Source organism: Acomys minous, assembly GCF_964271855.1.
Source record: "Acomys minous genome assembly, chromosome: 5".
Classification (NCBI taxonomy): Eukaryota; Metazoa; Chordata; class Mammalia; order Rodentia; family Muridae; genus Acomys; species Acomys minous.
In genome coordinates, this window is record NC_140494.1 from 110,346,262 (window position 1) to 110,371,659 (window position 25,398).

Sequence of the window (25,398 nt, forward strand, 5' to 3'; positions counted from 1 at the left end):
CCCAGTTTAGGGTTCAACATAGAGATCTCTCAGGAACACTGAAAAGAAGTGTTCCTGGGCTGATAGTGCAAATGCACAGGTTCTGAAACGCCACCCTAAGCCACTGTTAAGGGAATCAGAGGAACCAACAAAGCCTTAGCCTACAGCATGTAAGGGAATTTAGGGGTAAGAAAGGTTTAGAACAGAAACAATTTTATTGCTTATGTGATCAAGAAAAATATGAACATGGGGAAACAGGAAACAGTTTTTTAAAAAATCAGACAGAATGTGCATTCCTGGGGAAAAGATAAGTCTGTTAGTAGGGAGGAAGAAGGTCAGGACTCAAACTCGTAAGTACCTTATTCTGAAAGATAATTTTCTGTGCTTAGATTCAGGACATTTGTAACACAACCCTCCTTTCAAAATACATGCTCAAAACTACTTCCAACAGAGATGTCACTTGCTTCTAGAAGGTTATGAGGTAGTAACTAGATTCTCTTTCCACTAAACCCAAGGAAAAGAGACACCATGGGACATTGACATTGGAGTACTAAAGTTATTAGTGTTCGGTATCCCAAAAGACAGCACCTGCTCATAATCAAGGGATAGGGCACATCTGCCAACCATGTATTTTAAGAACAAGCACTTTATTAGAAATATGTTCTGTAAAGAGCACAAATTTAGAACTATAAAATGCCACTTCATGGAATGTCAGCATAGTCATCTTCTATTGCTGGTGTCTGTCATGCTAACCATGAAGTGTTTTTGTATTACACATGCAAAAGTAAGGCCAGGGAGGTTAGCTTAACCTGCGCAGAACTCATTTAGTGGCAGAACCATGACCCACAGTCTTAAGTCCGAGTTTTCACGCTCTTCACTCAGGACCAAAAGTGACCTCAAAACCAAAAAACCCTAACAATGTCACTTTATCTTTCCTCTTAATGAAAAGTCAACTGTTCTGTCAGCCACTTTGCAGTGGTATTTTGGTTTTTTTGTTTTTAATATTAGGATCACAGTATGTAACAAGGGGAAATAATATGTTCTTGATAATTAAACACAAAGTCAGACTGGAAGAAGCAGGTATGTCCCTGAGAAGTGTTTCATTTTGGAATTGATTCAACTGGTTTCAGGGAAAAATCTAAAATTCATTAATAGAATTAGAAATGAACAAGAAAAATAAGAGGGCTGGAGTTATGGCTCAGTGGTAGAACACTTGCCTAGTGTATGCAAGGCTTTCAGTTCAATCCCAAACTTAAGCAAAAGGAAGAAAAAAGAAAAGAAAACTGACATTTAGATGGCTGTTGCCCAGAATCTCTTCGACAGGATCATTGGCAACATGACTACTTCCTAAGTCTTTCCATTTGATAGATAAACAACTCATTTCAACAAGCCCATTTGGGCAATATGCAGCAATGGAGCTAGAATACGTATTCTATCCAGTTGTTACTGTTAGGTTTGGATTATACTGTCTGTAGACCCTGGCCAGCAGGGAATTAGGCAGAAAGCCCTAGGTTCTTAGCAGTCCTCTGTGGATATTCCCACGAAGGGAAAAGGGTTGTTTTTCTAACAACTTCCCTGCTAAGTAAACTAGGTAACTGTAGGGCCAACTACAGAAGAATCAAAGCACCAAAGCTGAAAGCAGGGCACTCCTGTGCAGATAGCAAGTCTCCCTGTCACTTTCTATCTAGCACTACTCAGGTCTCCTCTATCGCAGACCCTGGATCTCCCCCAAGTCCGGCTTTCCAATTGGTATACCCAGGTCGCTATTGAGTTCGTCTTTCTGGGTTCTTTAATTTGCTGTGTAGGTATTCTACCCTAAGTGATTAATTGAAAAAAATAATCTCTTCAAGAAACCTTAACAAAATACCAGATTCCCTCTTAACAATGAAAGGGGATGGAGATTAACAATCCAGAGTAGGAAAAAGGTGTCTGCGGCAGGACAGCTCTACCTCAGACTCCTGTGCTGAAGGAGTCACTGGCAGACCCCAGTTCTCAGTGGCAGCCAGCCAGCCAGCGGGGTCAGGACTGCGGTCTTCCAGCTTAGTCATCCTCTGAGCTTTCAGCAGATCTTGCATCGGTAGCCACTTTCCAATTCCTGCGCTTGCTCGATCTCTCCTGCACTTCAGGGTTAGCCATGGGAACAAGAGCACTTTTGTCCTTCTTTTTCCTTTTGGTTTTCTTAGTGTCTCTCTCCTCAGTTTCCTCAGAACTGCTAGATGCTGAATCATCTGACTGGGAAGTATTGCTTTCTCCCCCTAAAGGTAAAGATTTTTTAGGAGACTTTTTCCTGGATTTTTTCTTGCTCTTGTGTGGTTGCTTCCTTTTCCGGGTACTAGAAGCTCGGGTTTCTTCTGAGCACTCACTTGAGGAATCTGCTGTTACATCTGTAGCTGCCTTTTTGTTTTTCTTCTGTTTTTTGTGTGACCGTTTCTTCTGCTTCTTTTTATGGGACTTCTTTGACTTCTTATGTTTTCGGGATTCGTGAGCAGATGATTTTACCCCAGGAGATGTTTTTTTCCCATTGGTAATGTCTTGCTGATCACTACTAATAAAAAGTAAAGACAATGGTTTTATGGAGGAAAGAAAAAGTACATTTATATTTAATATTCTGTACTCTAGGTAGATTATTAAACTTGGACTTTACATCAGAACTTTGAGCTGACTGTGGTGGTGCACAGCTGCAATCCCAGCATTCAGAAAGCAGAAGCAAGAAGACCTCCCAAGCTTGAGGCCAGCCTGCTCTACACAGCAAGTTCAAGGCACACAGGAGACCCCCTTACCGGGCGTGGTGGCGCACGCCTTTAATCCCAACACTGACGAGGCAAAGGCAGGTGGATCTCTGTGAGTTTGAGGCCAGCCTGGTCTACAAAGTTGAGTCCAGAACAGCCAAGGATACATACATACATACCAAGCAAATGAGATCTCTGACAATATTACTGTGGTCATTATCTACTTTATTATTCTCACAAAGGTTTTATTTCCTCAACTTTAAAGCCCTAATTTGAGCTAAGCATACTGGTACATACCTGTAACCCCAATATTTGGAAGGGTCAGGAGTTCAAGGTCATTCTTGACTACATGGCAAGTTCAAGGCCATCTTGAGCTATAGGAAATCCTGTCAAAAAACAAACTGATCTACTATGCTGAGTTACATACTAAGTACTAAACACCAGTGCTCCCTTATTCATGGTTTCATTTTCTCTGATTTCTGTCACCTAGGGTCAATTCCAGAAATAATCCATAAGATTTTTTGTTTTGTTTTGTTTTTTCTGAGACCGTTTCTCTGTGTACCCTTGGCTGTCTTGGACTTACTTTGTAGACCAGGCTGGCCAGCCTTGAACTCAGATCCACATATCTCTGCCTCCCTGGGTACTGGGATTAAAGTACTGGGCCACCATGCCTGGCTAGTTCATAAGATTTAAATTGCGCATCATTCTGAAAAAAAGGATGAAATTCCTCACTATTCTACTATGTCCCACCTAAGACCTGAACCATCCTTTGTCTGGTTATCAGCCCTCTTAGGTCATTTACTAGCTATCTGGGTTATCAAATCCACTGTCTGATATAGCATATTTTATTTCACATCAACCCCAAAGTAAGTACTGTGCTTATAAGAAAAAGAATATGGGAGTTCAAGGCCAGCCTGGTCTACAAAGTTAGTCCAGGAAAGCTAAGACAGAAAGACCCTGCCTCGGAACTCCCCCCCCCCCCAAAAAAAAGAAAAGAAAAAGAATATGGAAAATAGGTAGGCAGGCAAACTATAACATATGCAGATATAAAATCTCTAAGGTTTTGGACACCTTGGAATATGTTCACTACAGATAATGGTCACAGTTAGTTTCTAAAGCCCTTAGGCTTATAGAACAAACCAATCAGGAAAGCTACGTAAGAATTGCCTCCCAATTAACTTCTCCTTGTTTTCTTTGTTTTATAGACAAGACTTCACTATGTCCCAGGCTGGACTCAAAGCAATCCTCCTGCTGAGGCTCCTGAACAGCTGGGACTACAGCCATGCACTGCCATTCCAGGTTCTAGTTATATTTTTTCCTTTCCTTCTTTTCTTTCTTTTCTTTGGTTTCTCTGTGTAGCCTTGGCTCCCTTTGCAGATCAGGCTGGCCTCGTACTCAGAGATCCAGCTGGCTCTGCCTCTCTGAGTGCTGGGATTACAGGCGTGTGCCACCACTGCCCATATATATATATATATATATAAAACGTTTTTTTCCTTTAAGATTTATTAAGTATACAGTGTTTTGACTCCAATGTGTGTCTGCATGCCAGAAGAGGGCACCAAATCTCATTATAGATGGCTGTGAGCCACAATGTGGTTGCTGGGAGTTGAGCTCAGGACCTTTGGAAGAGCAGACAGAGCTCTTTTTTGTTTTGTTTTGTTTTGGGTTTTTTTGAGACAAGGTTTCTCTGTGTAGCCTTGGCTGTCCTGGACTCGCTTTGTAGCCCAGGCTGGCCTCGAACTCACAGCGATCCGCCTGCCTCTGCCTCCCGAGTGCTGGGATTAAAGGCGTGCGCCACTACGCCCGGCCGCAGACAGAGCTCTTAATCTCTGAGCCATCTCTCCAGCCCCCACTGCCCATATTTCAATGGCAAACAAATACTTTGTTCATGTTAGGAACTCTACTTAATGGCACAATTTTATACTCATCTCAGTGTTTGTTTTTTTCCCAGCAAGTGTATTTACCTACCTGTCTGTTTCAAACTCTTCAGGATACAATTCTTTATAACCACTGTGACCCCATCTGTAAAGTAACATAATACATGTATTTTTATAAGGCAATGAATATCATTTTTTGAAATCAGAGTTTTGGACTACATGAATATACATATATGCACAGAGAACAAAGAAAAAGGGGGCACAGTGAAACCACACAATAGCCCGGTGATACTACTACTTTCTATTCATCATTTCAGACACGGGAGATACTGGTTTTTAGCAGACATGTTAGTGCACTCCTTTGCACTTTCTTCAGCAGTGACGCCTTCCCCCCGACTACTTTATAACATGTCATCTACTCTAAGAAGTGATTCCCTTGCCAAGTGCAGCCTGCAGCCCAAGACAGGCTTGAATCTCTGTGTCTCTGGATTATCCATCCTAAACACACCACGAAGCAGAATCAAAGAGCATGTGGCCTTTGTATATGACCTCTTTCATCATTTGTACCATGTTCTAGGTTAAGCATGTATAATTGGCACTTATCCCTTTTACACCAAGTCCTAGTCCACTGCATGGAAAGCCTACATTCTGTTTAATGCATCCATCAGCTGTAGCTATCTGGATTTCATTTCCTAGCCATAGTAAGTGCTGCTGCTATGCATACCCGCCTACAAGCTTTTATGGGGACAATCTGATTTGAAGATTTACTTTTATTTATGTGTTTGAGTGTCTTGCCTGCCTGTATATGTGTGCACCACATGCCTGCCTGATGTCCAGAGGTGAGAAAAGGGTGTCAGATCCCCTGGAACTGGAGTTACGGACAGTTATAAGTTGCCTTATAGGCTCTGGGAACCAAACATGGGTCCCCTATAAGAGCAACAAGTAGGGGCTGGAGAGACAGCTCAGGGGTAAGTGCACTGACTTCTTCCAGAGGCCTTGGGTTCAGTTCCTACCACCCACATGGCACCTCACAACCGTCTAACTCCAGTTTCAGGGGACCAGACACATACATCCAGGCAAAACACCAATGCACATAAAGTAAAAATAAATAAATTATTTTTAAAAAGAAGAAGAAACAACAAGTAATCTTAACCACTGTGCCATCTCTCTAACTGTAGGACAATTAAATTTCAACAAATATATATACTCAAGCCAAATATCCTTAGAGGTTACAAGAATATAGTCACAAACCTGTCTGGCATATTAGATTCATAATCATACAACTTCTTGTTCCAGGATTTAGCCTTAAGAAAATCATCTTCCAGGGCCCCAGAAATTTCATTTTTTGGCCTCCAGTAGTCTCTCTGACTTTCTTCATCAAAACCATCACTTCTCATCCGACTGTAAATGAAGAGACAAACTTTTAGATTTAAAAGCAGTCTGTGATGTCACTTTATAAAATGTCATGAACACAACTCATGGAACATGCTGAGACACTACCTTAGCAATGTGTAACACTGATAGCAGTCACACTCAGCCAGTACTACACCAAGGTCCACTTACTCCTAACACCTCACTTGCAATTGTTTTCTTTCTTCTAATGATTTCCCTAGCTTTAGACTCAGATTTCTAGCTTTACAAATCAGGATTATAACCTATCTTCTGTACCTATCTCTTATACTTAAAGAGCATAAGAGGCCTTAGAGATATTCCTAATTACTCATAAAATACCCTACACCTCCTACAGAACACAGTCAAGCATGCAAAATCTTTTAAGTCACACTCAAATAATTACAAAGATAATATGAAAGCCCATAGACCTGGCAAAGACAGTGAGTAAGCGTGGCTTTTAAAAAGAAGCCTAAGACTGGAGCTATTGCTCAGTTAAGAGCATCTGTTACTCTTCCAGGGGATGCTAGTTCAAATCCCAGCACCCATGTCAGGCAGCTTACAACTGCCCATAATGCCAACATCAGGGCATCCACTGCCCTCTTCTGGCCTCTGGTGACACCAACAGACATAGAGACATACACATAAAATAAATAATTGTTTTTAAAAGGTCTACTAGACTAAAGGAGGAACAGTATGACTGAGTGAATTAATTATAAGACTCCAGGGATGGCTAGAGGGCTAAACAAGTCAAAGTGCTTGCCTGGCAAGCCTGATGACCTGATTCTATTCCAGAACTCATGGTGGTAAGAGAACAAATTCCTGACAGTTGTGATCTGACTTCCATGTGTGCACTTAGGTGCACCCATATATATTTATGTTGTTTTCTGAGACAGTCTTTCTTTGTAGTCTTGGCTGGCCTGAAACCCACTATGTAGAACAAGCTGGCCTCAAACTCAGAGATTTATCTGCCTCTGCCTCCTGAGTGCTAGGATTAAAGGCATGAGGAACCATGCCCAGCAAATCATACAGTTTTTCTAAGACAAAACAAGAAAGATGCTCCAATAGAAAAATCTTAAGTTACAAGCTATTAGGCAAGGTTGGAATCCATAAAATCTAACATTTACAGTAGTCCATAAAGACTGTTTTAATTTCCCATCGTGGATGAGTACAGTCTAGTCATCAGACGTCACTGTTATGGTCAGACTTAAATTTAGGAAACAAGGAAATCTTACCGATTTGCTGAACTGAATTAACCAATTGTTAACATACTAGGATGTTTTAAAGCTACAGTTAGCAGTTCTGAAAGGATGAGAGTTATTTCGGCTCTCAGAGGCACACTTCACCTTGAGCCGCCGGGCGCTGTGTCCCCTCTAGTCCCCTGGTAAGCACCCTCCATCTGCTTCTCCAGTTCCCTGATTTTCCACATGTCGGACTCCTCCTGAATCTAGACAGTGTCAAAAGGGAAAGAAACAAAAACCCATCACTAAAAATAGCACTTTGCATGACAGAAAAATGGACTAACTGAAAGTACACTGTGCCCTAGCAATGGAGTTACAGACTAGGATAAGATCTAGAGAGTAACTTCTAGTGACTAAGCAGTCCACTGCAATAAATCTACGATTAGGCAACAACAGGTTTGGAGCCCTGCAGAGACACACTGGTCACTTCAGCTTTACAGTCCTGCTGCAATCGGGTAAGAATAATCCTATATGGTTCTGAGATGCAACATGATCTCAATCACAACAGTAGATGATCTTACAGGAAAGTAAAGCAGGTGCTATTAGAACATTTTACAAAGAGGCCACAAAAGCTCAGAGACCTTACCAACATTTTTTTTTCCTGGTTTTTTGAGACAGAGTTTCTCCGTGTGTAGCCTTGGTTGTCCTGGACTCACTTTGTAGAGCAGGCTGGCCCCAAACTTACAGAGATCCACCTGCCTCTGCCTCTCAAGTGCTGGGATTAAAGGCATGAGCCACCACACCCGGCCTTACCAACATTCTTAAAACAGACAGGTTTTGTTTCTTCTTTGGTTTTTGTTTGTTTTATTCTGTTCTGTTTTGTTTCGTTCAAGACAGGGTCTCTCTATATAGCTCTGGCTGTCCTGGAACTCTCTCTGTAGACCAGGCTGGCCTTGAACTCAAGAAATCTTACCTCTGCTTCCTACCAGGATCAAAGGCATGTGCCACCGCCACCACCACCAGACTAGAGTTAAATTTTCTTAGCTTTGTTTTTCTCAGTGTAGTATATACTCTTACCACTGGCCTGGTACCACTTCCTAACCCTTGCCTGATTGTTTTTGTTTTGCTTTTATTGTTCTTGGTGGTGGTGGGTTTTTTACTTTGTGGTGGTAGTGTTTTGAGACAAAATCTAAATTACTTAGGCAGGCCTTCAACTTTTGGTCCTCCAGCCTGGCTCAGCCTCCTGAATAGCTGAGATCATAGGCATATACTAAAGGCCAAGGCAAACTCTCTTTTTACATTAAGAAGAAGGGATAGGTGCCAGGCGGTAGTGGCGCACGCCTTTCATCCCAGCACTAGGGAGGCAGAGGCAGGCGGATCGCTGTGAGTTTGAGGCCAGCCTGATCTACAAAGTGAGTCCAGGACAGCCAAGGCTACACAGAGAAACCCTGTCAAAAAAAAAAAGAAAGAAAGAAAGAAAAGAAAAAGGGATAGATAAATAGGTAAATGATAAATTTTTACCTACTTATTTTATGTGTTTATGAGAGTGAGAGAACAAGCAAGAAAAGGAGATGGAAAAACATACATGCGTGACACACACGTGGGGGTCAGAGAGAACTTTCAAGTCCACTTTCAACCTGACTTCCATCTTACTGAGTCAGGGTCTCTCTTGTTTTCTGCTGCTATACTATGTACTCTAGACAGCTGGCCCTTGAGCTTCTGGCCAGTTCCCCCATCTCTACCTGGACCCTGCTGTAGAGTACGGGGGTTACATACTTGGCATCCCTGCATCTGGCTTTTCACATGGGTTCTGGAGATTAAACTTGGGTCATCAGGCTTGCGTAGTAAGTACTTTTGCCTGTAGCATTTCCCACCCATGTCACTGTTTTTAACTTTTGCATTACTCTGTGTGCACTCTGTCTGTGCACTACATGCACGCAGTGCCCACAGAGGCTGGAAGACAGTGTCTGACTCCCTGCAACTACAGTCACAGGCGGTTGTGAGCACCGCGAAGGAGCTGAGAACAACCCAGCTTCTGGAAAAGCAGCCATCTCTGCAGGCACTTTCTGTTTGTTTCTGGCATTCCTGCCACACAGCATATATATTTAAGCAAACTTCCCGACTCTGTCTCCTACGTGCTGGGACTACAGGCATGCATGTCATATCTAGCTCACATTAAAATTCTTGTCCCAAACAGAAACAAAGCCACATAGTTGCCAGGAAATTGACTGCCAAAAACAACAGTGCATTTTATTTCTAAGTCCTCCTGCACAACTGGATTAAACCTAGGCTAGAATTACATTGTTTTTAGCTGTCACTCCCAATTCCAAGGTCCCTATACAAGTAGAAGTAGAATTAACACAAAAGTAACTATTACATCTCCATCCACAGTAAAAAAAAAAAACTCAAGCAACAGCTGAGTCTGTAATTACTGTTACTGGGGAAGGGAAAAGTTCAAGGCCTGCCTGGATAAGGAGTACAATCAAGACCAGCTAGACAAGAAGCTTAGTGACGCTGTGTCACAGGTTCAATCCCAACTACGTAAGTCATATGATAGTGACAGTGACAGTAATGATCAAGCCAGTAGTGAAGTTTGTTCGTATTGTGCATGGTGCTCTCAGTCAAAAACAATGCCTCTGTTAAACTTATATCCATTCATCAAGAACAAGTTCAAATATTACATTTCAAATGCCATTCATTCTGTGAACTCTTTCTAATTTTCTAAAGCGGACTTCTTTATTTCTTCCTTGGTGCTCTGAAGCATTTTGTGACTATCTTTATGATATAGTACTTTCAAACTATGACTGTTTCTTATAGATCTTCGTTATCTCCCAACATAACTCATGGTTTACTGAATGCTCTCCAAAAATGTTGGGACAGTGGTACGGACCTACCTTATTGTGAGCATCTGTATGCCGGATGACATTCCTCAGGAGGACTTTCCCCAGTGGAACCCGGGACATTCTTTGATCTGAAATGAATCAATAATATGTAATAAATTTATTTTTATTAAATTATAATGAAACAAAAAGTAAAGGGGGAAAATATCACTGAACGTAGATCATTTAAGGGAGAATTTTCCTTTCACCATCATGATGCCGGACCACAGTGTATGCAAGAATGAAAGGGACTGATGGATATTAAGTCTTTAAAATTACACAAGGCTGCTCAAAAGTGTTTCTATGAGAACCATTTTATTTAATCCTCACAATTCTCTGTTTTAAGAGTTAAGTAGTCCCTCAAGATCTACTTGATCAAGTCCTCAAGGCAGATTGTTCCAGGGCCTTTAAAGGTAACTAAATCCAAGTGCAGGCTGGGGATATAGTTCAATGGTAGAACATTTGCATAGTGTAAGAACCACCCTGGACTCAGTCCCTCCGTAACATATACACGCCCACACACAAAACAATCCTAGGGTGCTCACCTCTCCTTTAGAATGGAATGGTAGAGGCAGAGGTAGGTGGATCACTGTGTGTTCGAGGCCAGCCTGGTCTACAAAGTGAGTCCAGGATGGCCAAGGCTACACAGAGAGACCCTGTCTCGAAAAACCAAAAAAAAAAAAAAAAAAAAAAACTAGAATGGAATGGTATTTGCATATAAACTATACTCCTGTATGTTTTAAATTATACTTTTTTTTTTTTTAGCCAGGGTCTCATGTAGCCTCAGCTAGCTCTTACTTAATTCATTCTCTTACCTCTACCTGCCAAGTTCAGAGACAACAGGCATGTTCTACCACATTTAGGGTGAGTGGGGTACCTAGATTACTTATAATAACTAAAACGATGCAGATGTTATATAAATACGTTCGATGTAGATTAGAAATAATGACAAAAAGAGGAAAGGTCTGTACATGATCGGCACAGATGCAATTTGACTCCCTAAACAGCTTCAGTTGGCTGTGGGTGGGTGGGGGATCCAAGTTTGGACTCTAACCCCACTCCTATTTTGAAAATCAAGTTCCCTAAAGCTGTAACCCGCCCCCCGAGGCCGCATAGACCCAGGCAAAGGATTATGTCAGTGTCCAGGTTAGAAATCAAAGCTCAAATTCCCTAAAATTTGCTTGCAACAAAGTAAACATCTAGATTTGAGGGTATCAAACACCACATATGTCAACAGTAATAAAAACTGAGTTATATAAAAAAAAAAATCTTAAAATGACCTAAATATCTCAGGACATTTTGTTTCCTACATCGTATGGAACTTTCCAAAACCCAGGGGACAACGATATTCACATGTGTAGCTGGCAGGGCTTGGTGCCACCGTCCCGATGCTCACTCACCCCTCGATCCTGAGGAAATCAGGCATCCTGTTAGTGTGAGACGAAGAACCACTCCATTACAAGATCTCCTCCGACCCAGGAAGCCAAGGAGTCAGGGCTGAAAGGCAGCTCTGCAGCTTCACCCGAGTCCTTCGTGAAAACGCAGCCTTCCCACCGGTTACCGTGCCCTCACCCGAGGCCCAGGCTACGGCTGCCTTCCCCGAGGCGAGCCCGCCAGGCGGCTCTCTCTCCGGGACCCAGGCCAGAGCGGGCGCAGGCGCGGAACGCGGCCTGCAGGCGGACCCGGGCATTCCCCGCTCTCGCAGGGCTGGGACGGCGCCCGGCGGCTCGGTTTTCAATCCCGGGACAGAATGGGGAAACCGGGCATGGGCATGGCCTTCCGTTGGGCCCCGGGAACTGTCTAGCGTGCCTGGGGGGGAGCGTGAGGTTTCCGAGGGGAAGTAAGGGAAAACACCCCCATGTCAGTCAGCGGGCTCCCTGCCCCGCCGCGGCCTCGGCGCTCACGGCAGCCTCCCCTCGAAACGCCCTCCCGACACAAACACACACAAACACACCCATACCGTGCGCCGCAGGCTCGCGTGGCGGGGTGGGAGAAAAGGCGGCGGCTTCCTTCCGGGCCGGAAGTCGTGCTCCCGAGAAACGCTTCCCTCCCACGGGAGACTACCGACTGAGCGCGCTGGCCGGTCGCCGTGGAAGCTGACAGGTACAGGAAGGAAGCCCACTCTCTCCTGAGAGAGAAGCGAGACGAGCGCGCTGAGGAACTAGTCCGGAACTGGAGAGAAGATCCCGGAACTTGGCTGTAGAGACACCGCTCTACTTTGCGCTCTCCGGACCTAGTTAGGTGTGGTACCGCCGAGCCTGGTTACCATGGTAACCGGAGTCGCAGTTTGTTTCCAAACGGAGAAAAGAAGCGGATTCCCTCAGTTTTGAACTGTGTATTCGCGGCCAGGCGTGGTGGTGCACGCCTTTAATCCCAGCACTCTGGAGGCAGATCGCTGTGAGTTTGAGCCCAGCCTGGTCTAACACGGAAAAGCCTTACCTGAAAAACCAAAACAAATAAAACAGAAGGGGGGAAAGTGTGTATCCGTTGTTTATTTAGTCTAACCTTAATACATAATTTGAAGACTCTAAACCTCTTTATAAAATATTTATGGAAACTTCTCTGTTGAGGGAGGAAGGTGATGACAGGATCTTAGAATATTACTCTCACACAGTGTTTATCAAGTGTTCAGCTTTAAGTATTAGTGTATTTTTTGTTTGTTTGTTTGGCTGGTTTTTTGAGACAGGGTTTCTCTGTGTAGCCTTGACTGTCCTGGACTCGCTTTGTAGATCAGGCTGGCCTCAAACTCACAGCGATCCACCTGCCTCTGCCTCCCTAGTGCTGGGATTAAAGGTGTGCACCACCACACCCGACTAGTATTAGCATTCTTAATCCTCACCTTTATTTTGAGAAGATTGAGTGTATATATATATACATTACTTGCTCAAGGCAACATAGTTGTCTGTAGTAAGGAAGAACTTAAGCATACTGGCTCCAGTACCCCTACTTTTTAACTGCTTATGCTGAGGATTAAGGAAATTAATGTCTCTATGTGTTTCTCCTCTTCCCCTCCCTCTTTCCCTTCTTCTCACCCCCTCCTCTCTTCTCTCTCTCTCTCTCTCTCTCTCTCACACACACACACACACACACCCCTCTCAGAATTTCAGACCTGGAAGGGGCACGGCTCCTAGTCAGCCAATATCCAACTACTGGAACAAGATCACCAGGAAAAACAAGACTTTAAAAGACCATTTGTTCCCACTGTGTTTGTTGAAGACCAGACAGAGGTACAGGTACAACATACGAGTATAGGAAGGGGTTCTCCTTGGAGACTGTAGAAGAGCTAAGATAGAGCAGTGTGCGTGCGCGCCCTTTTAGAAGTAGGAAGCAAGAACAGTTGAGATCCTCCCCCAAAGCAATTCCGAAAGCCTTCCTTCTTCCCTGAAAGAGGAAATAAGGCCGTAGCGACACAGCCATGTCTTTTCTCAGGTTCTGTCTGTCCGCAGGTTCCAGGGGCCCGTCTTGTCCCCAGTCATGAAGGCGTCCTCAAAGGGTCTTCTCACCCAGATTTCCCAGTTCTGGAACATGCTCGATGATTTGGCCGAGAATGATCCTGCGCGCTACAGAAATTTCATTGAGCAGGAACTGAAAGACGGAAAGGAGTTCTATGTTGACCCAGAACCATGGCTCTGTCTACAGACCAAGATCCTAGTATGTAGAGTTGGTGCAAGGGGTGGGAGGTCTTCAGCACAATACTCTGGCCTAGCTAGAGGATAGCTTACCGTTCTCTAGCGCTACTTTAACACTAGAGAATTTTATTAAATTCCCTCTCTAAATAGAAAGGAGGGGAAAAGGGACATTCACACTTGGTATTTTTGGAAATCCCCAAATGCAGTCTTATTACTTTTTTTATGTGTGTGGGTTCAAGAGAGTGCATGTGCAAGGTCAGAGGGTGAATCTGGGGAGCTGGCTCACTCCTTCCTTGATGTGGGCATAGAGCTCAGGTCACCAGGCTTGGAAGCGGGTGCTCTTATCCACTGAGCCGTCAAACTGCCCCTAACGGCATGCCTGTGTGTTGAGACATTTGGTCTCTTTATGTAGTCCTGCCCCTCTGATGCTATGTAACCCAGGCTGGCCTTGAACTCAGCGACCCTCCTGCTTCTGCATCCTGACTGCTGGAATTAGAAGTCCCCTGGTTCTGATGTGATGATTTAATATGACTCGAGAGTTGGAGTGGGTTTTTTTTTTTTTCAAATCAAGAGCTCACTTTGTTGGTGAAATGTTGAAGCTGTGCAGTGGGGTCCAGATCATATGGAGCAGTTGTTCACTTCTCCTCCTCCTTCTGTCCAGGCAGAGGCAGGCGGATCGCTGTGAGTTCGAGGCCAGCCTGGTCTACAAAGTGAGTCCAGGACAGTCAAAGCTACATAGAGAAACCCTGTCTCGAAAAAAAAAATGTGTCTCGGTGGTAGAATGCTTGCCTAGCACGTGAGGTTCTGAGTTGGATTTTATTCCTGGCATAACAAACAAATGAATGAGTGAGTGAGTGAGTGAGTGAGTGAGTGAACCAAAACACAGAAAGAACTTCAAGTCACATAGTTTCCTTGGAAATTCTTCAGGATGTCAAGCACAGTTTTAATATAATCAATGGCACACACCTTTAATCCCAGCACTCAGGAGGCAGAGGCAGGCGGATCACTGTGAGTTTGAGGCCAGCCTGGTCTACAAAGTGAGTCCAGGACAGCCAGGGCTACACAGAGAAACCCTGTCTTGAAAAACAAAATAAAACAAAACAACAGCAGCAAAAATACATATATCAATGAGATAGTGGCCAGAATTCTTTGTCTTGATGGGAAGTCTAGTTTAGTATTAGAGCACTTGCCTAGCATGTGGGAAGGCCTGAAAAAAAAATGTAATGACTTGCTTTCAGGATATTATCACCAAATAGCATTTAAAAAGCAAAACAAAACTAAGTTTGGTAACATCAAAATTATTCACTTCCTAGAAACCAAAAGAAAAAATACTCTTTATCAACCTATGTCAATGGAAAAGGATCCCCGCTCCTCAATCAGCCACTCACCCTGTACCTATAAGTGTTGGGAGACCAGAAGATTTTTCTGAGGCATCAGGTATAAAGAATTAAAGAAAGCATTGTGTATTTTTATTGAACCTATTCACAGATCAGAAATTACTTAAAAGCATTTTAAGTAAAATACTACATGTGATAGCAATATTGATTATGAATAAATAACTTAGTAAATAACATTTTAATTATATTGATATAATAATTATGAAATTATAATTACTGACAATTTAGTATGTTTTATACACATTTAATATGATTTCTAATAGTATGATCTGCTTTTAGCCCACATAGAGATGCCACCATAGACCTGAACTTTGTGTAGATGCTGTGTTAGAACAGGGGCTTGCATCGTTAGGCCAGATCCTACAGCCTGAGTCAGCCCGTGCTTCATGCTGGGACAGAGTTAAGAGTCAGCTGTGACTTGACAGCTTCAATTCATGATTTCCTGGCTCTTCTGTGATATCATGCACACTCTACTGAAGTAAATTTTGTCACGTGAAACTCACTGTCGCTCCTAAAAGGTTATAAAAAGCCAGCTTTTTCTTTTGTTCTTGGATTGGTCTTGAGAAGGATTTTGTTCATGCAAGCGCTGTGAAGCTGCTCTCTTCAGGACCCCTGATCTCTCATGGCAGCTAGCTTTCTCTCCCACTCTGCCACTCAGTCTCACTCTACGAAGCTTCTGTCCAGGCTCTGAAGGGAAGCCATAGCTCCCTTTAAGGCCCCATCATGCTTAGCTGTCCGTTGACTGCACTGTTCTTGTCGAAGGCTTTTCCTCACTTCATAGCCCTTTCTCCTACTAAACTGTATTTCTTCTGCAGGTAATTTTGTGTCAGCTTCCTTTTGGGACAGCCACTGCTGGCTTAACCTAGTGCTGCTGTGACTGCTCTAAAAACCCAGGGATTGAGCTGGGCTGTGCCACACTCCTTTAATCCCAGCACTCACAAGGCAGAGGCAGGTGGATCTCTGTAAGTTCGAGGCCAGCCTGGTCTACAGAGAGAGTTCCAGGACAGCCAGGGCTACACAGAGAAACCCTGTCTTGAAAAAACAAATCCGGGTATGGTGGCACACACCTGTGATCCCAGCCCTCAGGGAGGCAGAGGCAGGTGGATGTCTGTGAGTTCATGGCCAGCCTGGTCTACAAAGAAAGTCCAGGACAGCCAAGGCGACACAGAGAAACCATGTTGAGAGACAGAGAGAACACAAGCCGCACAGGGATGGAATCTATGCTCTCTAACTTTACTGACATGGGTCAGTATACTGTCTGACAAAGATCCTTATAGAAGCAAGCAAGTCGTCTCTGGATTACACACAGGTGCCTACACTGTCATTGATGTTGCCTACAATCCTGGGGTTCTGCAAGCAGCAGAAAAAGACCAAGAGGTCAAAGGTCAGTTGATAAAGATGGCCATGCATTGCATTGAGGAGCGGCTCCAGTTCACGCTTGCACATTCATACCATGTTACTAGTTTTGGAATAAAAGGAAGCATTCAGAGAACGAAAGCAAACCTGATGGGCACTAAAACTGACTTAACAGACTTCAAAGAAATATTGAGAACAGGTAAGTCGATGACTGTAATCTGAACATAAAGGAATGTCAGATTTTTTTTTCAAGCCACAAGTCTCTATCTTAAAAGAATGAGAAACCTAAAGAGAGAAAAATATACATTATTAGAAATGTCACAGTATCCAGAAAGATGTCAAAGTCTTGCGGGATTCCCAAGCAAATTATTTGGCTTGAGGTTCTGCGTATTTGGGTCTGTTTGTTTAGCTGTGCCAGAATCAAGTCCAACCCAGAGCCTCACGCGCTAGGCAGCTACCACTGAGCCGCATGCCCATGCTTTAGAGCTAATATTTCCAAACTAACTGAATTGCAGCTTTAATAACTGTCTCTGTGAATGCTACTTATTTTAAAGCTCACAGCCTGATACTATTTTTATCTCCCCTCCCCTCTTTTCATAAAGAAAATACTCTTGAAAGGATCAAAAGCAGTACCATGAGTGAGCCAAGCCACCTTCCTCAGGTGCTGTTGACAAAAGACCAGGCGCTTTCCAAAGGACGGTGTCTCATAGAAGAAATTTCCAGCTCAGAAGTCCAGGTGGAGGCTAAGAAACCAGCCTACGAATTAAAGGTTGAAAAGGACCAGAATGAGAAACCTCTGAAAATTGAGCTGAAAATCGAGTTGCCTGGGATTAACTCAGTCTCTCTCTGTGATCTTAGTGTTTCTGAGGTAAGTTAAGCAGATGCTGTGGTAGTCCCAAGGCATCTCTGGGGGTTGTTTTCAGGAATCCTGCAAATGAGAAGACCCATCGATGACCAGTTTTTTTTTCAATTGCAAATAACATTTGCACTTGCATGTACTTGAAGTTACTTCTACTACTGAGTAGCTTGTAAGTGCTGTTACATGTAATTGCGCATCAACTTTGCATAGCTATAACAAACACCTAAGATAACTTTAGAGAGAGAAGGTTTGCTAAGGAGCCTGATTTCAGAGGTTCCGGCCGTGTTCAGATAACCATTTTCAGACCTGTGTTGAAGAATCAAGCACATCGTGACGGGAATATATGACAAAGCAAAACCACCCATCACTCAAGACCAGAGAGAGAAAGGAAGTAACCTGAGTCCCACAACCCACTTTCCAGAAACACACCCAATAATGCAGGTGGCACTAAGTTCCACCTCCTATATGTTTCAGCACCTTCCAATAGCACATCTATAGTGGGGGGGGGGCAGACACTTGGAGCTTTGGGGAACAGCATGGTGGAGCACACCTTTAATCCCAGAATTTAGGAGGTGGAAGTAGGCAGATCTCTGTGATTTTGAGGCCAGCCCATTTGACATAGTGAGTTCCAGGACAGCCAGGGCTATGTAGAGAGGCCCTGTCTCAAACAAACAAACAGATTCAAACTATACCAAGCTGTATTAGTCTGTACTGTATCAGTTACAGACTAATGAGAAAAAGAAGAAAAAATCTGCTACATGTTCAGTGTAGATGCAGTCACTGCACGCCTAACTACTTTCCAATACAAAGTAGGCTGTATCCAGACATAGAACCTTCAGCTAGAGAGCCAGTTAAACAGTAAGTCTGTATCTATACTATGCTGCAGTAAGAACAAACTCCTAGGGCTGGAGAGATGGCTCAGAGGTTAAGAGCACTGTCTGCTCTTCCAGAGGTCATGAGTTCAATTCCCAGCAACCGCATGGTGGCTCACAAGCATCTATACCCTGCCCTCTTCTGGCATTCAGGTATACATGCAAACAGGGCATTCATATACATAAAATAAAAAATTTTTAAGTTTTTTTTTTTAAAGAAATTCCTAAAATTCAAAGGTGTATCCGAATTTGCTCAGGTTGGGTATTAGCAAGACCTGCTCTGATTAGGCCTGAGCTATGCCATTCTTATGGTGGAGGGAACAGAAATTGTTGCCCCAAGTCATAGACGGAAAACTTCCATGTACATATAGCATTTCTCCTTTAATTGCATCCCATTGGCCCAAGTACACCACAAGGCAAAAACATCAGTAGGACTGGGAGTCACAGAAAGTGATAAGTACATTGCAGAGATGTATAGAGAGAATTCTCTTACTTCGCAGAAGGGGAGCAAATAATTGGGACATCTAGTCTACCCTCTTGTGCAGACATTTGCTTCGTTCCTCAAGGAAAACAAGCCTAACCCAGCCTGAGATTCCATAGTGCAGGATTTTGTCATCCTAGTCTGTTCTCCTTTTAAGCCAGACCAATGACATAACAAGACAAGTGATCTACTGTGAACCCCATCCACCATACGTGAGAGAACTATAGAAAAATCTCTCTTCAGAAATGACCCCAAAAGTCTGGTTCCTGGGGAGCAGCAATCCTGAAATTCTAGCAAGAAGATCCTGTGCAGGGGCCTGCATGAGTTGGAGAATGTTCTTTAGGTCCTTTGAGGAGGCCCATTGACTACCTACCTTCCTACCCCATTGTTAAAACAGCTAGCTCTAGCCAGGCATGGTGCCACAAACCTTTAATTCCAGACCTTGGGAAGCAGAGGCATGCAGGGATCGCTGTGAGTTCGAGGCTAGCCTGGTCTACAAAGTGAGTCCAGGACAGCCAAGGCTACACAGAGAAACCCTGTCTCAAAACAAAACAAAAGCTCCCTTTGGGGGAGTTTTTCCTGTTCAGCATCCACATTGGTCACATATATAAAAGGAATATCATAGAATGTATCATTCTTGGGTGCTTAGCATCTTTCTCTGGGTTGCCTGTTTACAGGATGTTGAGGGCCCAAAAGATGCTTTAGACTTCGAGGGCGGTTCCTTTGATCCCACTGTGCCTGTTCCTTTGATTGTAGTTAGTGCTATACCCACAATTCTTTCCCAAGACTAGCTACTCTAAACTTTTATTTTAAATTAATTTTAGGTTAATAAATAATGTCTACTCTCATGGCATCTACTGATGTTTTTGCCTTGTGGTGTACTTGGGCCAATGGGATGCAATTAGAAGAGATATGTTATATATACATGGAAGTTTTAGGTCTGTGGCTTGGGGCAGCAGTTTGTTTCCCTCCACCATAAGCATGGCATACCTCAGGCCTAAGAATGTACAGAGTGAGTTAATGCATCAGAGCAGGTATTGCTAACACACAACCTTTAAAGTGAATTGCTGTCTTCTTAACCAAATGTAAAGATTTACTGACATCAACCTTTGTCCGTTCATGGGCTTTTTTTTTTTTTTTTTTTTTTTGGTTTTGCGAGACAGGGTTTCTCTGTGTAACCTTGGCTGTCCTGGACTCTCTTTGTAGACCAGGCTGGCCTCGAACTCACAGCGATCCACCTGCCTCTGCCTCCCTAGTGCTGGGATTAAAGGGGTGCACCACCACACCCGGCCCGTTCACGAGCTTTTAAACAAGTACCACTTAACCTTTGTCTCCATCAGCCACTGTGTCAGACACTGCTAATGGCAGTTTCTTAATTGTATCCTTTCTGGATTATTCCACTTTTCCGCCTTCAAGTCTTAGAATTTGGAGGCTGCATATAAACTAGTTACTGTCTGTATTCACTTCCTCTTTGTAATACCTTATGAAGTACCCAATATGAGCGCACACATTAATAACTCCACTTCCCACTTCTTCTAAAGGCATAAATTAGCTGAGTTCTTTATTTACATTCGAACCCCTCAGCTGAGCTCACTGAGGGCATCATTACCACGAATGGCTATCCTTCAGGCCCCAGTACATTCCTTGTCATCTGATGGCAAATCCAAAAACAGCAACAGTGTTCAGGTGGCAACACTCTACTTCTGGCACTGTTACCAGTTAACTTTTTTCCCCCCTCCTGAGACATGGTTTCTCTGTGTAACAGAAGCCGGCATGTGCCATCATGCCCAGCTCACCAGTTAACATTTAATGTGTTGTGTTAGTAATCAAAATCTCAAGAATCTGCAGCAGCAGTGTTGTGGCAGGAACTAGATCTTCATACAAGAGAATGTGGTCATCAAAGACCATAACCTTTAGGTTTCAGTTGTTTCATATCATGATTTTAAAATCTTTTTTTTTTTTTAGGTTGATTTATTGGTTGAGGTTCCCGAGAAGTACCGATTATATCTGAATCTTCCAGAATTGGTTAATACAGAAATGACTACAGCAAAATTTGTCAAAAATAAATCTGTATTAATCATTACAATGCCACTGGCATAAAAACAGCACATTTGGTGTTTTCATTGCTCCAGCTCTTGTGAGTTACAGGACCTGCATTATGGGCAGGTGTAGTGCTTTTTTCGTTTGGCTGGTTGGTTTTGCTGTTTGTGACAGGGTCTCACCGTGTAACCCTAGCTAGCCTGAAACTTGCTATGTAGATCAAGGTAGCCTAAAAAATATAAATCTGCATGCCTCAGCTCCTGGATTTAAAGGCTTGTGCCACCACGCTCAGAAATATGTATTTTGATCTTTGAGAAAGGGTCATTTATAGCCCTAGATCACGTGGCCTCAACTTGCTACATACCTGGGGATAATCTTAAGCTCTGGACCCTTCTGTCTGGTCTCCAAGAGCTGAGGTTGTGGTGATGTGTCCACTTCCCATTTATTTTACCTTTTTGAAACTTTGTGGGGCTAGCGATGTGGTTAAGACTGCAGACTGTAGAGGCCCTTGATTTGTTCTCAGCACACATGATGGGTGGCCACATCTGCCTGGAAGTCCAGCTCCGAGGCATCTGCTGCACTGTTCCGGCACCTGCACTTATTTGCATATACCCTTACATAGACACAAACATATGCAACAACTTAAAATAGAAAACGAAAACTCTTGAAAAAAACAAAGAAACATAACTTTGCATTGACCCAAAATTTAAAACTCTATAATCACAAGATGTTTTTTTAAAGATGTTTATAGCTATCTCAGGTCATTTAAAATGTCATTTTGGAAAATTCCAATTGTTTGCAAGAATCTTAAGGTTTCTATTGATGTGATAAAACGTGAACAAAAGCAACTTGAGGAGGAAAGCGTTTATTTCAACTTACAGTTCTATCCCATCATCAAAGGAGGGCAGAGCAGGAGCCTGGAGGCCGGAACTGATGCAGAAGCCATGGACAACTGGTCAGTGGCTTGCTGCCCAAGGCTTACTCACCACAAACTTACATGCCCAGGGGTGGCATTGCCTCCAGCAGGCTGGGCCCTCCCACATCAATCACTAATTTAAAAAATGCACCAAACTTGCCTACAGGCAAATCTGATGAAGCATTTTCTGAGCTGAGAGCCCTTCTTCTTAAATGACTCTAGTTTTAAGTTGACGTGAAATTAGCCACAGCTGCTACTCTAAGTATCATGTAAGAAGTGCTGGTTTACTAAAACAAGAAAAAAAAAAGATTCCTAGTAAATGTTTACATCAGGAAAAACAAAACAAAAAATCACTCAGATCTGGACACTGGTGGAGCATGCCTTTGATCCAGCACTCCGGAGGCAGAGGCAGGCAGATCCAATTGAGTTCAAGGCCAGCCTGGTCTACAGACTAGTCCAGGACAGCCACGGGTACGCAGAGAAACCCTGTCTCAAAAAAACCAAAACAAACTAAACAAAACCCACTCTGACTCGGAACAGGATCAACAAGATGAGCTGTCCAGCAAGATACAGGGCAAGTATAGCAATCTCCATGTCTGTGCCTCTGTGAGCCTCTGTAATGTAATAAAGCATCTCTTCCAATGACCAGCTAGACTTCTGTCAAACATGGACTTGTCTATGAGTTAGATACAATATTTGGAGGATATTGCACAGCAAATGCAAAATATATGCATCCCTAATTTGAGAAAAATGTAACTGACTCAGACTAGGTGCTTCCTTCTATAGAAATGAAGTGAATATTTTTTTAATCTTCATTTCTAAGCTGTAAATAAATTTTTAAAAAAGTACCAACCATCCAATTTGCATGGAAAAATAGCATTTGGCAGATCAAACTTTAAACGTCCCTTTGCCTTTTCAAGGTTGAACCCAGGCCTCACAAACACTGGGCAAGAATCTACCAACAGAGCCACCTCACAGCCCTGCTATGTGACATTAGAAAGAAAATATGTTCTAGAATCTGCCTCACACTAGAATTCTACTAATTTTTCTTCAGAAAATATTCTGAAGTTCTATGATATTCTAAATAGTTAATAAATATTTTCCCTCTCTAATACACTTGGAAAGCCTACACTTAGACAGCCATGTTTCCTAGAAAATGCCCTGACCTGGAGAGACCTCCAGAGGACCTGGGCTGAGTCTCAGCACCCACGTGACTGCTGATAGCCTGGCTATACCTCCAGTCACTTATGACTCACTGCCCTCTTCTGGCCTCCAGGGGCACTGCAAGCATGTGCTGAATAGATGAACTATGCAGAGTTTTTTAAATGATTTTTATTTTCCTTTTGGTGTTTTGAGACAGGGTTTCTCTGTGTAACAGAGCCCAGGCTGTTCTGGACTCACTTTGTAAATCAGGCTAGCCTTGCACTTAGAGATCTGCCTATTTCTGCATTCTGAGTGCTGAGATTAAAGGTGTGTGCCACCACCCCTGACAAAAGTAATTCCTAAAAGAATACAATGTCACTTGGTTGTTTCAAAAGAAAATGTCACTACGCAATCACTAATCTACTCTCTAACTTATCAAAAATACGCATGCACGCACGTGTGGAGATCATAGAACATACAGATTTCTCCTTTTATTACATGGGTCCCAGGAATCAGATCTCCAGGCTTGGCCACAAATACCTTACCCACTGAGCCATTTTACCAGCTCTTAATCTCTACTTCTGCCCCTAACACGCAGGTGCTACCTAAGTTCATACTGTGCGAGCCTGACACCCTAAATTCAATCCTGTACCTCACAGAAGCAGAGAACTGATTCCCAAAGTTGTCCTTTAACTCTTCATTCACATGCACCCTAAAAAAATAAAGCTTAAAAAGTCCAGTTTATTAAAGTGCTTTTTAAACTGATTCCTAAAATTTCATTTCAATGAATTTTATGTTAACAAAACCACACTCTCCTTTAAGAGTGAAATTGTTCAGGAAGGGCATTAATAATGAAATGTAGAAACGCTTAAAGCTAAAGGTTTTTCATGTATGTCCTTGTATTACCCGTCTGTACACATGTGTACCGCATGCGTGGCTGTGCTCGAAGGGGCTTCCGATCCCCTGGAACTGGAATTACAGAAGGTTGTGAGCTGCCATGTGGGCCCTGGGAACTGGATCCAGGCCCTCTACCAGAGCAGCAACTGCTCTTAACCACGGAGCCCTCTCGCCAGCTCTTCAAATATGAGTCAGGTTTTTTCCTGAGAAGCTCAGAGCAGGCTTTTCTATAGACTTGGTTTCTATTATGTACTGCCAGTGTTTATGATTTTCCAGAGTTTTCCAGGGTTCGCGCATGACTAGGCAATACTCCTATTCCTGTCGTGTCTCACAGGATGTTGTTTCTCTTGCAGTTCATGGCAAACCATGACTCCACACTCACGAACCCCAGAAGTGGGAGTAAGTTATCTAACAGAGCTAGACCCCAGTCTCCATCCTGGCACTAAGTACCATGCTGCAGCATGGGGTCTTTCTAACCCTTTGAGCTGCGTTAAACTACAGCCTGATGACGTCACTCATCCTGCCAGTTACACAACTCAACTTTCAGCTGTACTGGGAGCTTTGAAGTATACAACTGACAATGGATATTAATCATTTAATGTGAAACAAATCACAAATAGATAAAAAATGAGTTCAGACACACTGAAAACATGTTTAATTTTTAAACGATTGTTCTTGATCCAAAACACTGTTTCTAACTTCTTTCAGTACTATGCTGAGTCCAGATTTAGATTACAGGTGAGATTAAGTCTTCACTGAGAACATTTTGTCAGATGACAACCTTTTATTTTTCTTTCAAGGGAACAATAGAGCATTAGCAAAAAAATGAGTCATTTCTCAATTCCACATTTGATCAGATTTAGCTCATGCTAATGATGGTCCCTTGTGGTAAGCATGTTCTTTTTGTACAGTTTTCAGTGCATCCTAGAATAACCCAGTGCTGAGGAGGCAGGCCACTGCACTGGACTGGCTTTACAGTAACACAGCAATTGGATGTTTGTGGACTGTTTGGAGTGTCACTTGTGCACCAAGTAATAACGAACATTTAGAAACAGTTCAACACCAATGAAACACTTCCAATTATCTACATATTACACAAAGTCAGGGTTATTTTAAAGTCACAAATAAGCCCAAACATTTATTAAAATACATCACATCAACAGGAAGTCTGGAATTGTGGTGCTGTTCCCAATCCACTTCTACTACCCTGCATATCAGTCCCCTCCCTAGGAGAAAAGTAAAGCATAATGAAATGAAAAGCGCACTTAGGCTGCTAAGGGAAACACCTACGGAAGTTTTCCCTCCAGCGGGGTCTTAGGGCTCTTATGTACACGAGACAAGACTGGGGCGAGAAAACAAACACTCTTGAATATACACTTTTTGTTTTGTTTTTTGTTTTTTGAGACAAGGTTTCTCTGAGTAGCCTTCGCTGTCCTGGACTCATTCTAGACCAGGCTGGCCTCAAACTCAGAGATCCACCTGCCGCTGCCTCCCTGAGTAATGGGATTACAGGTGTGCGCCATCGTGCCCAGTTGAATATACATACTTTTTAAAAAACTATCCAACCATCCAACCAAGCATCATGTTGTTTTGGGCATCATTTTTGTTTGTTTTTATTGAGATAGAGTCTTGCTATGTTGCCCAACTATCTTCCCCCTTTACCATTCTGTGTAGCTGAGGCTACAGCGCCAGGTGCCTGCCTATTTTGGGCACTGTAGTTAGCACAGTGAACTGCCCACTAATATCCTCTCTCCCATTTCTTTGCAGACGAGAT

General features: G+C 43.1%; 2 protein-coding genes across 6 annotated transcripts; one reads left to right on the forward strand and one right to left on the reverse strand.

Moving 5' to 3' along the window:
- Positions 1-175: 175 nt before the first annotated feature.
- NKAPD1 (NKAP domain containing 1) lies at positions 176-12,130 on the reverse strand. Of its 4 annotated transcripts, none has more exons than XM_084782092.1 (6): positions 11,995-12,130; positions 10,050-10,126; positions 7,321-7,421; positions 5,837-5,986; positions 4,677-4,730; positions 176-2,524 (listed from the first exon to the last, which is right to left on the reverse strand). In XM_084782092.1, exons 2-6 carry the CDS (start codon positions 10,116-10,118, stop codon positions 2,020-2,022), a joined length of 879 nt encoding a protein of 292 aa, XP_084638218.1. In that variant the 5' UTR covers positions 10,119-10,126; positions 11,995-12,130; the 3' UTR covers positions 176-2,019. The 4 variants fall into 4 exon arrangements, with proteins under 4 accessions (XP_084638218.1, XP_084638220.1, XP_084638217.1 ...); XM_084782094.1 differs by lacking the exon at positions 11,995-12,130 and adding an exon at positions 11,435-11,968 and having other exon boundaries at positions 176-2,521; XM_084782091.1 differs by lacking the exon at positions 11,995-12,130 and adding an exon at positions 11,435-11,966.
- A 169-nt stretch (positions 12,131-12,299) lies between these two features.
- PIH1D2 (PIH1 domain containing 2) lies at positions 12,300-20,736 on the forward strand. Of its 2 annotated transcripts, none has more exons than XM_084782089.1 (6): positions 12,300-12,431; positions 13,481-13,685; positions 14,977-15,100; positions 16,370-16,615; positions 17,019-17,284; positions 20,594-20,736. In XM_084782089.1, the coding sequence occupies exons 2-6, from the start codon at positions 13,509-13,511 to the stop codon at positions 20,726-20,728; spliced, it is 948 nt and encodes a 315-aa protein (XP_084638215.1). In that variant the 5' UTR covers positions 12,300-12,431; positions 13,481-13,508; the 3' UTR covers positions 20,729-20,736. The 2 variants fall into 2 exon arrangements, with proteins under 2 accessions (XP_084638215.1, XP_084638216.1); XM_084782090.1 differs by having other exon boundaries at positions 16,370-16,444.
- The last annotated feature ends 4,662 nt before the right edge of the window (positions 20,737-25,398 follow it).